This window comes from Prosopis cineraria, unplaced genomic scaffold (genome assembly GCF_029017545.1).
Source record: "Prosopis cineraria cultivar Desert tree isolate PC_DT_omini unplaced genomic scaffold, ASM2901754v1 PC4, whole genome shotgun sequence".
Lineage (NCBI taxonomy): Eukaryota > Viridiplantae > Streptophyta > Magnoliopsida > Fabales > Fabaceae > Prosopis > Prosopis cineraria.
Window position 1 is genome coordinate 9658928 of NW_026555335.1, and position 15422 is coordinate 9674349.

The window sequence follows — 15422 nt, forward strand, 5'->3', positions numbered from 1 at the left end:
TAAAAGGCCTAAGTTTGTGTGGCCCAAATTTATTTGTTAAATGAACATTTATCGGAACATGTTGGAACTTATCTTTAATTATAATATTAATATTAATATTAATGCTAGCTAGCGTAGCATGGTATCATTGTCACATTTATAATTTTTTAACCAACTTAGAATATTGTGAAAGCAGTGGTGGGGTCAACATATTCACCGTACCAGTTAAAGAGCAATGTTGTATGGAAAATCACATTGGATGCCTCCCTTTAAAAAAAAAAAAAATAAAAAAAATCACGTGCACATATGTGTGAACACAGTTAATTTCCGTGCAGTGACAAAATTTATTTGGTTGTAGGCTAGGGTAAAGTTTTCAGATATTTTGTAAGAATTCATTTTGAAAGCCACAATAAAAAAATATCGTACTGGACGTTAATTATATAATTTTTCTGGTCCGAAATTAACCATGTAAATTGATTGACTACCAAAAGTTTTAATTCAATCAACTTATTTTATTATTTAGCATCCAATATTTATCATTAACTATTAATTAATAATGTCAATCTTGTGTATTATATTTGCATGGAGATTCGATTTTTTAAAACGACACAAAGTTAAAAAATATGCCCGGATAGATACAAAACTTAAGGCAAATCACGCCATATCTAAATTATTGACAATATAACTTATCTTAGATTTCACTAGGTAATACATGCCAAAGCCAAAACAAAAACAAAAAAAAAACAAAACAAAACAAAAAGTCTAGTTTTGTGTGTCTAAATCAATAAACCCATCACATTGACAAACATCTTAGTGAGCGAAGTCTTGGATATTTCCCCAACAGGCACTAGCTACTTTATTTTCCCTGCATATTAACTTTACACGCAATTTCCTACGAAAATTTTATTTTATTATTTTTAAATAAACATATGATGTGTTATTAAAAAGTTTAACTTCTCTTCAATATTATAAAGCATTTTCTAACTAAATTACACCTTTCAATAATAGCCTATTGTCTGGTAGTGGGGCATTTAAAAAAACAAAAAAAAAACAAAACAAAAATTAAAATCAAAAACACAATATGTGTAAAGTTTTCTATTTGTAAGAATTCATTTTGAAAGCCACAATAAAAAAAATATCGTACTGGACGTAATTATATAATTTTTCTGGTCCGAAATTAACCATGTAAATTGATTGACTACCAAAAGTTTTAATTCAATCAACTTATTTTATTATTTAGCATCCAATATTTATATTAACTATTAATTAATATGTCAATCTTGTGTATTATATTTGCATGGAGATTCGATTTTTTAAACGACACAAAGTTAAAAAATTATGCCCGGATAGATACAAAACTTAAGGCAAATCACGCCATATCTAAATTATTGACAATATAACTTATCTTAGATTTCACTAGGTAATACATGCCAAAGCCAAAACAAAAAACAAAAAAAAAACAAAACAAAACAAACAGTCTAGTTTTGTGTGTCTAAATCAATAACCCATCACATTGACAAACATCTTAGTGAGCGAAGTCTTGGATATTTCCCCAACAGGCACTAGCTACTTTATTTTCCCTGCATATTAACTTTACACGCAATTCCTACGAAAATTTTTATTTATTATTTTTAAATAAACATATGATGTGTATTAAAAAGTTTACTTCTCCTTCAATATTATAAAGCATTTCTAACTAAATTACACCTTTCAATAAATTAATTAAATTATTTCTTATATAACATACTCTTTTCATATTTATTTTTATTTAATAGAGTATCTTAGTTAAAAAAAATTATTAATTACACCCCTTAATTAAGAATTTTTTTTAAAAAAATTACTACTTATACTTTGAAAATTTTAAATACCTTATTTTTTTAATATTTAAACAAACAGAGGGAGTGAGACTTAATCTCCAGATTGTTTAGTTGCAAATACACCTAAAAAATTAGATTTCCCCCGTTGAAGAGCATGTATAATAATTGGTCGTTGATAAAAAGGCAATGACGTATGAAATCCATATATAACCAATCTCATGGGGCCTGGTTTATTGAAAGTAATCAGTCCTTCTTGATGTGACAAATAATTTAGTTAAATTTAAATTCTTATTAAAAAAAATATTTATATTTAATATTTAATTATGTCTCAAATATGATTAAAAAAATAAATAAATGCGCACAATACTATAACAAGGTTTGTTAGTGCCAGGATGAGCACACATACAGAACATGTACTTTTTAGATCGTAATATAAAATATTTTAAAAAAATTAAAATTTAATCAATTTTTAGTATAAGAGGCAGTGATCACTAATGGGATTGTGACTCTGTGACCAGATGGTGTGCATGTGACGTGCTATGGTCCGCATGCTGAAGTGGAGTCCTTTTAGGCCTTTATTTCTTTGGGATGATATCAGATATAACAATTGTTTTTTCCCCAGCTCTAAGCATGGAAAAAACGAATAAAAAAAATTATGAACCCTCATATATTTATTCAAGGCAATAATATTTGATGATAATAATTAATAATATAATATAAAATAATACAAATTACATAGCACACCATAGCAATATGACATCATTTTTTTTAATTATAGCATCATTTAATTTTCATTTCAATTTAGCTAAAGTTCTCACCATTGATTTATTTTTGGCCTGAAGGTTCTAATAATTGAGTTATATACTATTTTGTCTTTTTGCCGTTTTGAGAAAAGAGATAATAAAGGAGAATCTTTCGAGGGCACGTGTACAGGGGGCATAATAGTTGGCTGCCAGCAGTTAAATTTATTATAGTTAGATCTTGAAAAATTTATTAAAAATGAGTTGTTAATATTAATTTAGACAAAAATAAAGGAGTGAGGGATAAAATTAAATTCCTAATTTACATTAAAACTATTCTATTAACAATTATCAGAGTCAATATCTATAATTTATCATTAGTAAAAACATTTGAGATCTATTTGCTATTAAATTGACATTTTGGAATATAATTTTCATTGTGCCATGTGTGTGTTTAGAATTAATTTCAGTGCTCATCGTGATAAATGCTAACAGCTCATCATTTTGGACTATTTAAATTTAATTTTCATGGCTCAAATTTACAGTTTTTCAACGTATGTTTTTAATAAAAAATTAATTTTTAAAAACAAATAATAGTGAGAAATTATTTTTTATTTTAGATTCTATATCCATTAAATAAAAAACTGTAAATATAAATCATTTAAATTAGACATGAACAATTTAAAAACGATGATTTTTTATACGACGAGTACTGAAACTGATTCCACGTGTGGCTACCCCCCAACACACACACACAGATACAGAGAGAGAGAGAGAGAGAGAGAGAGAGACGGAGCGAGAGTGAGAGAAGCAACATGGTATGCACAAGTTGATAAGAAGCTTTTCGAAAGTTGTAAATATCCATAAAGTTATTTTTTTCATACTTCACTCCAGCTGGCGCTGTGGAGTTGATTGATCACTTGGAGAGACGATGACCACCCCTTTGGTCCCTTTTATTTGTGTAGTATATATATACTCCGATGAAAAAAATTTAAAATATTTTTTAAGAAATTAAATATTAAAATATATAAAATATTTTTAATATTCTAAGATATAATTAATATTTTTTTAAAGTGATCATAATAAATAAATTATTTTATATTTTTTACCATCAAAGGAAATCAAGCAATAAATCATTATATATTATTTTAAAAGAAAGCATTTTATTAAATAAAGGTAAATATAAAAATATAATATTAATTTAAAAATAATTAATTATTTTTTTGAGAGTAAGGTTTAATTAAAAATGTTTTATATTTTTAAATAAAGGAAGTATAAATTATGAGTTTTGGATAAATAAATCACTTTCTTCATTTAGTTCAATAACTCAACTACATTAAGGACCATTTTGTTGAACATTTTAAAATTAAAAATTAATTAGGATAATTGTTGGAAGTTATTGCAAAAATTTAAATTAAGCTATTATTGTTAAGCTCTCAAGTTGAGTCCCTGACTTTATTATTTTTGTATTTTTAGCACACAAAACTATGTTAATTAGTTCATGAACTTGAACTCGATGTAAATTCAGTTAAACTGGGTGAGTTTACTCTCAAGTTTACTATTTTTATATTTTTAACTTATACAATCATGTTAACTTGAACTAGATAAGAAATCGATTAAACTTATTAAACTCATAGATTTTTATCAAACTGAGCGAGTTAAGTATATATCATGCAGAGCTTAGGTGTGAAGTGTGAGTGATAAAACTCGATTCAAAGAAAAATTAGACTCAAAAAGTAAACTAATATTGATAAAAAAGAAATGCCAAAAATAAGTTGTCATATTTTAAAATTTATATGTTGAAATATGAAAATCTATCAATGTAAATGGTTTTAATTTTAATAATTTATATTTAAAATATATTTAAATAAAATTATTATTATATTTTATATTTTAATTATTTAATGATATACTTTTCATGACTATCTATTAATAGATATAAATTTTAATGAGTTTCTGATTTTAGTTTATATTTTTATAATAAATTTATTTAAATTCACTAGTTTGGCTGTTTTAAACTAAACTTAAAGGAATGTGATGGAAAAAGTTTATTTTAATATGTCATCATTATTATAAAAATGAAATTTAGAGATAGACAAATCTCTCACTGAATGCTATTTTTTCTAGTTAAATTATACTTTAATGAGGAATTTTGTCTCTCGCTTAATTTGTAACTAAAAAAAGCTCGCTGAATTTGTGGCTAAAAAATGCTCATTAAATTTAGCAAGGGATCGTATTTCTCTTGCCAATCAGTAAGGGGTCTAGTAAGAGATTCAGTCCCTCGTTAAAATTAGCATGGGACTAAATCCCTCGCTAAACATGTTTATATTTAAAAATAGTGATGCCACATCATTTGTCATGTGTGCGTCAACTTGTAACATGTCACTAACAATCTCGTGTCTCATCGATCGCCATGTCACTTACCATCTCATGCCCTATCACCCGTTACATCTGCAACAACTCATGACATGTTATTGTTCACCTTACGCCGTGTCACTTGTTCCTTACTATGTCATATATTCATTATATTTATGCTAAAACTAAGACTTGAACTCTTGATTTCATATCTTTCAAGTCTTATGTTTTTTTTTGTCAGTTGAACTGAAAGACACTTGCAGTTATCATATGAAAAATAAAATGTATACTCCTTCCGTTTAAAAATGTAAGACATTTTTAATTGAATCTTACCCTCTAATAAAGTGATTATCTACTTTCAAACTAACCATATCTTTTCATATTTACCCATATTAAACATTTCATAATAAATATAAAATAATCTAATAATAGGGACACTTTTGAAAAAAAGACAATAATCACACTTCAAAAGAAAAAATGCTTTACATTTTTGAAGGGGGGAGTATTATTTAACCACATAAATATATCAAATAAACATCATAAAAATACAGTCATATACATATTAAATTTTATTTTCAATTATTAATATGTTAAAAATATTTATATTTTATTGAAATTATTTTCATATTATATTTTAATAAAAATTATTTTATTAATTAAAATAAATTTAAAATAAATAAAATATTAAATATTAAATAATTTTATTATGAATATTTTAATTAATTTTTAAATTTAATTTTTATTTTAAAATAAAAGTAATTAAATATATAATTAAAGTTATTGTCAAAAGTTTTTTTTGTAGTAATTAATAGGAATAGAATCCCTTACTAAATTCATCACTAATTCTTTTATTTTAGAGAGAAATTCGTAATCTCATTATTTTTTTTCGCTAATTATTTTATTTTAGAGAAGGATTAACAGTTTCTCATTATTTTTCTCATTAATTTTAAGATAAGCTATGAAATTAATATTTCTCACCAATTTTCTCATTAATTTGATATTTTAAAGAGGAATAGATGGCCCTTCATTAAATTTTCTCATTAATTTATATTTCTCTCACAGTGAATTTGGAAAAATTATAAAAAACAGTTCTAAACCCCGTGGATTAAATTTGGCCAAACAAAATCTTGTGGATTAAAGAATTGGTGGTGAACAGTGAAGTGGAAACGGAATGAAAGATAAGATCAGCGATCTAATCGATAATTAACAAGAGATAAGAACTGATCCGTCGTGATTATTGTGACAGACTCAGATTTCCCTGTTGTTAAATGATTTCATATCCCGGAAGTCCAAGGCCACTCCAAGTGTGGGTGAAATATGGTAGGTGAGGTAGACTTAAGTTAAATAAGTTTAAATCTATATGATAAATTAAAAATTTAAACTTAACATGAAATTTATATAAAATTTTTTTCATAATTTAAACTTAAATTTATTAAAGTTTGACTTGATTTAAAAATTTATTCAATAATTATTCAATAGCATACTTGAAAGCAAGCCATTTAAATAAGCTCGTCTTTTAATTTCATATGTCTTAAATATATTTTAAAACTATTAATATAAATATATAACTTACTTGAAAGCAAGCCATTTAAATAAGCTCGTCTTTTAGTTTCATATGTCTCAAATATATTTTAAAACTATTAATATAAATATATAACTTAATTTATCAATTACAATATAATATAATAATATTAAAATTAATATATAAGTTCAATCTAATTAAAAATATATATAAAAATAAAAATATTAATTAAAAATTAAATAATAAAAATGATGTGTGATATATTATATAATATATATATATATATATAAATAGGTTGATTTGTTGAGTTTTTAAGCTAGATGGTAAAAAAGTTATACATGATTTATTTAATTAATAGATTTAATTAAAAAATTAAAATTGACTTGAACTTAGTAATAGATAGTTAAGTTGAGTTTATAGGTTGGGGCGTAGGTTCCCCATACCCTATTTCCACCCAAACTCCAAACGCACAAAATTAAGTAGCGCGAAACACGACAAATTCTCATGCCATCTTGTCCACACATGGTTGGTTTGCATTCCCTAAAATCTCACCTCCCACTAAATGCTCAATTTTCTCCTCCCTCTTATCTTACGACACTTACTCGTTGGTTAAAAAATATAAAATGTTTTAATTAAATTTTACACTTAATAAAATAATTATTTATTTTTAAATTAATTATTTTTTGAATTTATTTTATTTAATAAAATGTTTCACCCTGAAAATTATAGAGTAACTTATTTAATAGGATCACTTAAAAAAAGATAATGATTACATATAAAAAAACTTAAAATGCCTTATTTTTTAAACATTCAATCCCTTACAAAATATCTTAATTTTTTAATAGGTGAGTATTTTTAAGTGTCTCAAACTATTTTATATTTTAAAAAATTATTAAAAATATTACCTCTCTCTATTATTAATAAAAGGTATTTTTAAAATTTATAAAAAAATAAAATTTTAAATTATATTTAATGCACTTCACTACATGTGTAAATTTAACAAAAAATTGCCTTGTAAGTTAATGGAATATCAATTAATTAATTAATTATTACAATTTTTATTTTTAATTTTTAATATATATGAGTTATTGCGAGAGCCAAGAGTTAGTCTTGCCGATGAGTATCAATTTAGATTGTCTATATTTAATATAATTTTATTTTTAATTTTTAATGAATTAGTATTTTAATTGACACTCCTTCCATTTAAAAAATATAAGATATTTTTAATAAAATTTTATCTTCTAATAAAGTAGTTACCTACTTTTAAACTAATCCTATATTTTCACATTTACTCCTATTAAATATTCTACAATAAATATAAAGTCCCTATCAATAGGAACACTTAAAAAAAGGCAATGATTATACTTTAAAAGATTAAAAATATTTTATATTTTTGAACATTCAATTTTAAAAAATGTCTTATATTTTAAATAGAGGAGAAATAATTTAAAATAAACATAATTCGTTATTGTTATTCCATGAAAAAATAATTTTTATATAAAGAACTAAAAATTAAAAATTTTAAATTTAAATCGTAAAAGTTAATTCAAACAATTTCAAGATCCGTGGGTAGTCATCCCTGTGCAGAAGATATGCTAATCTTTTTGGAATCGGCTTCGGGAGAGAAGCCTCCGGCGGAAAAAAATTTTGACCGTTCACATTTAATTTGAACGTCCATATTTAATAGTTTTTATTTTTTATTATATTTTAAAATGAAAAGATATAAAAATTATAAATTTTTTTAATAAATATACTTATCAATCTGACATTCTAAATTTAATATAGATAATTTAAATTTACTTTTTTAAGTATATTTTGAATAATGTAAATATATTTTGAAACAAAACAGTAAATTTATTAAAAAATTTTTAATATTAATTTTAAATCATTTATATTAATTTAAATTATCAGATTAATAAGTATATTTATTAAATTTTTTTAACAATTCTATATATATTTTTTATTTAAAAATATAAATAAAAAAAAAAAAAATAATTTTAATAGTTCAGACTAAATCTCTGCCTCTCGAGGAGGCTTCCAGAAAAGCCTAGACCATTCTTTTCAGTATGGTTAGTTTTGAGCTGCTTGATCTGCCCCGCCATAACTTCGCCGAAACTCATAGCGTAGCGGACCACAAAAGTGTGGCTGAGTTTCGGGCTTCAAGTTAAAAAAAAAAAAAAAAGGATTCAATGATTTATTTAATTGATATTAAACGATTGCACTACGTCATTTTGTTTGCGTCACATGGTCCTATAAAAATAATCTAGCTGGCCGTGTTGGTGAAGATTTATTATTATATTTTAACTTAAAGTAAATAAACTATTCACTTCAGACGCGAGGGACCACTCGTGGACGACGCAACAGAGGGGGAAGACTTGCGATCTGAAGCCAAAATACATGGACAGTTTTGGCCTTTGGGTTTCGCCCACATTTTCTCACCTGTTCATTCTATAGAGTATTTGGGGAAACCAATGGTAGTTGATCCCAATAATAAATGACTTGGTTTTATTTAAATAAGATTTTGAATTTGAGTTATGTATATGTAAAAAATTTTTATTGAAAGATTTATCACCAAAGTCAGATGTGTCAAACGTCGTGTGCTCGTGAGTCAGGACAGTATGCTACAAAAAGTTATCGAAAAGACAAATAGAAAATATTTCGAAAAAAAAATTGAGAACCCCCATCTAGATTTGAGTGTCTCTTTGTTAAAAAAAAAAAAAATCTAACCATTTTCATTTGGAAGCCTCTTTTTGTGGGGATTTGTCAATCTTATAATAGAAAGGAGGCTATTTTTTTAGTAGACCAAAAATTAACCTCTATTATACGACAAGAATTGGACTCTGTATCACAAAGCCATTATTCTCTCTTCAAAATGCTAACCTATTAAGACGTACATGCACCTGCATATATAATCGGGCTCTTACCAAATCCCTCCCATGTGCAGACTTGATAACTCCCTCGATCAATTCATGATGCCCCTGTCATGGGTGGCCCATTAAAGAGACCCACAACTGAACAAACTCAGGTCTGGCTTAATACCATTTTGTCATGGGGCCATTACTCTCTCCACAGAAGCTAACCCATTAGGGCGTATAACACCTGTTTATATAATCTGAACCCTCCTCAAGTCCCTCCGATATGGGGCCTAACATCTAACCTCTTTTTTTGCTCGTATAGAATCAAAGAAGATTGAAAGAGATGGAGAAGATGTAGCGTCTATTTAAAAAATTATTTCCTAATTTTTTATTATCATAAAAATGATTTTTTATTATTGTAGACAGTCACATGCTTTCGATATTGTTGTTGATCTACATGGCTACCATATCATTTTTTCGTTAGCCATGTTAGCATAGTATTATGTGTTAATTTTTTCTTATAAGATTACGACCCAATTTAGATAATTCATAAAATATTAAAAATTAAAATGACAGAAATTAAAATTAAGGAATTAAATTAATAGAACCCGGAATGAAAGTTTCAGTGAAAGGAAGATTTTATTAATTTTTAAAAAGAACATAAAAAAAAAAGCTTGACCCACGTTTTAAATTAAAATTTTTAGGTTTTAAAATCACTTTCTTCAATTCACCTCCATTTGATCTTGGTTTTCTCACTTCTTCGAAAATTTAATTCATATACATTTACTTAATTTCTAACCAAAAAAAAAGAAAAAGAAACAGTAAACATGGGACCTGTTACCTGTGTAAAAAATAAATTATATTATTTATACTTTAGCCGAAAAATTTATTTTCTCTTCATGAAGAAATTTTTTATAAATTTGTAATTTATATTGATGGTAGGGAAAAGCAAAAGTGGCATACTCAATTTAGCATCCATACAGCACTGCGACACAAATGCTTTTTTGTTCCCAGCTCATTTCCCTTCTCTTGTAACTCGACACATCAATGTCATTCTCGTAGAATGGGATACGTAAGCATTATAATTATAAAATTCAAATAAAAATATATCACAACTATAATATGTCTTGATGATCAAATATTAACTGTTTTGATGCTTATTATCAAATTTTAAAAAATATTATTGAATTTTTGCAAAATTAATAATTACAAATAATTCTAGTGACAGCTTTCATAATGCAGTATAATTTTTCATAAGACATGGTAATCCCATTCCTTAAAATATCCTATAACTTCAACTCTCTCAACATTAATTAATTTTACAAAATTTAACAATTCTCCATCAAAAAGTAAAACGCAGGCAAGCGGCTCACTGTTAGTTACTGCCGGCGCGCTGAATTAGTTGAAATTCCACAAATATTAATTTTGACAAGTCTATGTCGAGAATTCACTCAGATTCTTAAATAACTTGTCAAGTTGTTATTTTGATTTTTAAATTCTGAAAGACCCTTTAAGTCAGTTAAACAGTAGTAATTTCTATTTGTATTCTAATTATAACATCTAAAAAAATATTTTTAATTCTAACGCAAGACTTTCTCATATAACTTTTAAAGACTAGGTCGGTCACAGCATTATCATTGAATTAAGCGAAGTCACCATCGGTTTTATATTTTTATTATTTTGAAACTGAAAGTGACATTTTTTTTATCAATTATACACTTGAATTTACATTCTATGCATTATATAGAGCTTGAAAAATAATTTGTAACCCTAGTGTGAGAGTTTGTACAAATTTTTTTTATCACTCATAGATATACTTCTATTATAAACATGGTTTATCACTAAATTTTGCATTTTTAGGTGAGATTTGAATTTTGATTCATCATAGACTTGTCCCTTTCACCACACCTAATCCATGTGATAAACATTTGTTTACATTTTTATATTATACTTTGATTTTACGGTATTAAGTTTATTTTCATGATTTTAATAAAAATAATAAAAAATTTATTAGTTAATTAAAAATTTAATTCATAATTTATAATGTTGTGGGTTTATATCTCGTTATTAATCTAAAAATATAATCTTATTAAAGAGGATTTTGTAAAATAAATATACCTTTGAATTCGAAGGCATGCTTGACCCTAAATGAATTTCAAAAAAGCCAACTCACATAAAACTTTAAGGTTTAAACAATAAAAATTGATTTTAACAAAGGAAAGACATGGGGAAGCATCATTTGATAACAAGAAAAAAACACGAAGAATGGAAATGTTGACCCTAAAATGGACCAAAATAGGATAAACAGCCGCGAAAAAATCCGCGAAAAAATGATTTCACTCCCACTTGTGTTGGCGCCGGCACCCTTGTCATAAATTTGATTTGATTTGGTTGTGTGTATATCTCTCTCTGTTTGCTATATTTATTTTGAGATTATAATATTGAATACGCCACGTGTTTAAAGGAGAGTAACTTAAAGCTTTAAACAAAAGGCCAGTTTCAATCAAGTAAACGTCAACGTTGTTACAATATTAAACTATAAACATAAAGAAAAGCATTTGAAGCTTTCGTTCACCCTTCACACACAAAATAACTCAAATATATAACCACAACCATTGTGTAAACCCTCTCTCATCCTCTTTAATTTCTGCGCAATCGTGTCAGCGAGCACATCAGAGATCCGTCCATGGCCGACCCAGTTACAGTCTCTGCTTTCATGGCCAGCTGGTTCACGCCTTCTTCTCTTTTCCTCTTTCTCAACCTCGTCATCGGCACCATTGTCCTCAGTTCCCGTTTCAATACCCCCAGAAAACCCTACGACCACCACGATGGCCACCCACATCTCGTCCGTTCATCGTCCCTGCTCGAACGTCTTAAGTCCCTCCATTTCTACAAACACGACACGGCGTTTCCAGAAACCGAGTATCTTCAGCCCCCTCACGACTCTCTGCAGCTCGTTCGAACGCCGTCACCGATCGAGCGAGTCAGGTCGTTTGATTTCCGGTTTAATAACAGCTGCGAACCACCAGTGCAGAAACAACCGAGTATCTTCAGCCCCCTCACGACTCTCCGCAGCTCGTTCGAACACCGTCACTGATCGAGCGAGTCAGGTCGTTTAATTTCCGTTTAATAACAACTGCGAACCCACCGGTGCAGAAACAGTGTCCGCTCCGCCCGATGACCCGACGGAAGACGAACACCCGACCGAACCGCAACTGGCGAGAACTCCCTCGCTCCTGGAGCGTCTCAAGTCTATAAACTTTTCGTCTCTATACAGATCGGACTCAATCGAAGCGGCCGGAGAAGCAGTTGAAGGTGAAGGTGACGTTCGGGAGTCGAGAGAGGATCATGGTTCGAGTAATTTAGCGAGAAGGAGCAAATCGGAAACGAGTAAGAGGACGCCGGTGAAGTTACCGGAGAAGATGAAGAAATCGGCGAGCGAGAAGTCAGCGTCGAGGAAGCGGGAGGAGGAGGAGGAGGAGGAGGAGGAGACCGCGGCGAGACATGTGGAAGGTAATGAAGCGGCGTCGTGTCTGGAGGACGAGATGGTGGATGCCAAGGCTGACGATTTCATCAACAAATTCAAGCAGCAACTGAAGCTGCAGAGACTGAATTCTTTCCTGCGTTACAATGCTTCTGTGCGTGGAGTCCCACCGTAAGGATAGGGTCAAACGGGCAAGGAAAGCTGGGGACTGAAATTACTAAAAGGCCCTCTAATTATTAGTCATTAGTAGTTTTTAAACTTTGGATGCTCCTTCTCGTCACGTAGTTGTGTTATATGTTGTGGGTCTGTTTCATTCTATATACATAATGAGTGAAAGCTAAGGCATATTGTAAAGTTGCTTGCATTAGTGAGGACGATTACTCGCAATTATATATTGCAGATATTTAAATAATTTAGCAGTGTTTAGTTTTTTCATTTATTAAAAGTTTATTTAGTAAAAATTTATTTGATAAAAATAAGTTTCATAAAAGTTAGTTGTTATATATAAATTTTGTATTTGAATATAATTTTTTGAAAGTAAGTTTGATATATTAAAAGTTATTTGGTTTATGATAGTAAATGTAATTTTGAATATATAATTATCAAAAAGGATATTAATTTATGATGATTTGTAATTTTTATATAAATGTAATGTAATTATTTAAAAAATGTGATAAAGAATTTAAATAACCTAAACCTTTGATCTATAATGTTAAAAATTTGATCTTTAGTTATTTAAAATCATTTTATAAGCAAGAAAGATCTAAATTGTAATGAGTAGATAATTATTCAGCTATTTTGTTTGTTTAATTGGATTGTTATTTATAGAAGATTTCATAGGAAAGAAGACAGAATTGGCGCATGTTCGTTTGTTCCTCTGATCTCAAAGTTCAGAGTCACTTCCTGAATAGAAAGTGATGATTTGGAACTTACGCCAATGGTAGCATTATTCTTTCAGTCTTCGGGTTAGCGCATTGGTCTTTTAATTTGATATCGAAGATTGGATCTTCAGAGAATGATATACGGATGCGAATCCAAGTAAATTTACCCATTAACCATCCAAAAATGTTTGCTGCTAAATTTGGTACGTCATCATTAATAATAACTTAATTGAATAAATTTAAGTTAACACGAGTAATGAAAATTGTGGATTTATGGTCTCTGATGCCCTCTTTGAAGTTACTTCTAATGTCCAAATCTCAACATTCACTTCAGCTAATGGCAAGAACAATTTCATTTAATTCCCTCAAATAAAACCCAAATCCAAAAACTACCGTCTCCTTTAGATAGATTGAAAGTTTGATTTCCAAACTTTGTATGAAGTAAAAATCTAATTAAGAAGCTGGCTTCACTATTTGCATTCTGGACTTGAGTGAGATTTTATGTAACTGAAAATATTTGAAGGATGCATTTAGATGCTAATTAACATAATTTTCTTGGCATGCATGCTTCTCACCAGATTGGGAATTGAACCAATATTTCAGAGATTAAAATGCAATGAAAAACAAGAAATAAGAACCACACATTAATTCAAACCACTTTTTCTTATCATGCTTGGAAGTCTGAACTATTGTCGTACATTATCAACACCTTTTGAATTTGTGTATCAATATTCATCATTTGCTGGGTTTTGCTTTTTTGGGGCGTGCCAAAGGATGATGTTCTCAATTGATATGATATACCTGATTTTCAAATCAAATGATGAGTTTTTAAGATCCCTTAATTGTCACAATTCCCCCCGATATAAGATCTTAAAAATAAAAAAAAAGGAAATGAAAATTGAGAAAAATGAGATACTTGCATTGTGAGAGCAAAGATGATGTTGATGTTGATATTGATATAAAACAAATTATAAAAACTATAAAACACAAAACTAAAAGAAGAACACTGAGGTGGTAGTGGCACCGATCTATTGGAAGCCATGGCTCTATTGGTTGCTGGAAACTTGCAGCTCTCTATTGGAAATGTGTTGCTCTAAGGGAAATTACATCTAATTTGATAAAGGATGAAGTGTCTGGTTTGATTAAATCAAATGTTGAATTAATTAGAGTATTATTGAGTTGATTGAAGTCCGAAAAGGCGTCCAACACGTGTGGCTTGCTTCTCTTTTTATTGGCAAAAAATGAGAGTCTTCTGATGGCTTCATATTCCAATTTTTTGGGGCACTAGCTGTAATTTTTTCCCCCCATACTCCTTCACTTTCTCCTTTTTTTTTTTTTTTGTGCGGCTGAAGTGGTGCGCTGGTGATCAAATCCTCTTATTAACCCCTACTCTTTTAAAAATTTTAAACGCGGTCTGGGCCAAAAATTGAATTTTAGCCCAAATAATTAGTCTTGGAGCAAAAATTACAAACACATTGTTATAATATCAATGTTAAATATAAATATATCAGAAATTATACTATTTATAAGCTATAAATGATTAATTTATTTATCAAATTAATTGTTGTAATTATGAAAAAACAATTGGAGTGTCTTTGTTCATAAGCATTCCTCTACGTGGCCTCCTAAAACTCAATTATGCAGCAGTGATACAGTAAGAAAATTAACATGCATGAGCTTGACTGTTTGGGACGACAGGGAAGCTCTGCTTTTCAGTTCAATTCAGATTAGCTCCATTTTCTTTCTTTTTTCTGTTTTGGGAGAGACATGCAGATTGAAGAAAAGCTAG

The 15422-nt window shown here is 28.4% G+C and overlaps 1 protein-coding gene across 1 annotated transcript; it reads left to right on the forward strand.

Annotated features, from left to right (window-relative positions):
• Positions 1-11828: 11828 nt before the first annotated feature.
• LOC129308824 (pathogen-associated molecular patterns-induced protein A70-like) lies at positions 11829-13062 on the forward strand. The gene is made up of 2 exons (XM_054950213.1): positions 11829-12356; positions 12388-13062. Exons 1-2 carry the CDS (start codon positions 11955-11957, stop codon positions 12925-12927), a joined length of 942 nt encoding a protein of 313 aa, XP_054806188.1. The 5' UTR covers positions 11829-11954; the 3' UTR covers positions 12928-13062.
• The last annotated feature ends 2360 nt before the right edge of the window (positions 13063-15422 follow it).

Excerpts from the sequence above, each read along its gene's own strand:
- LOC129308824 (XM_054950213.1), top strand. The coding sequence starts at position 11,955 with ATGGCCGACCCAGTTACAGTCTCTGCTTTCATGGCCAGCTGGTTCACG. Across the intron at positions 12,357-12,387 it reads TCCGCAGCTCGTTCGAACAC|TTTCCGTTTAATAACAACTG; the intron begins CGTCACTGATCG and ends CAGGTCGTTTAA.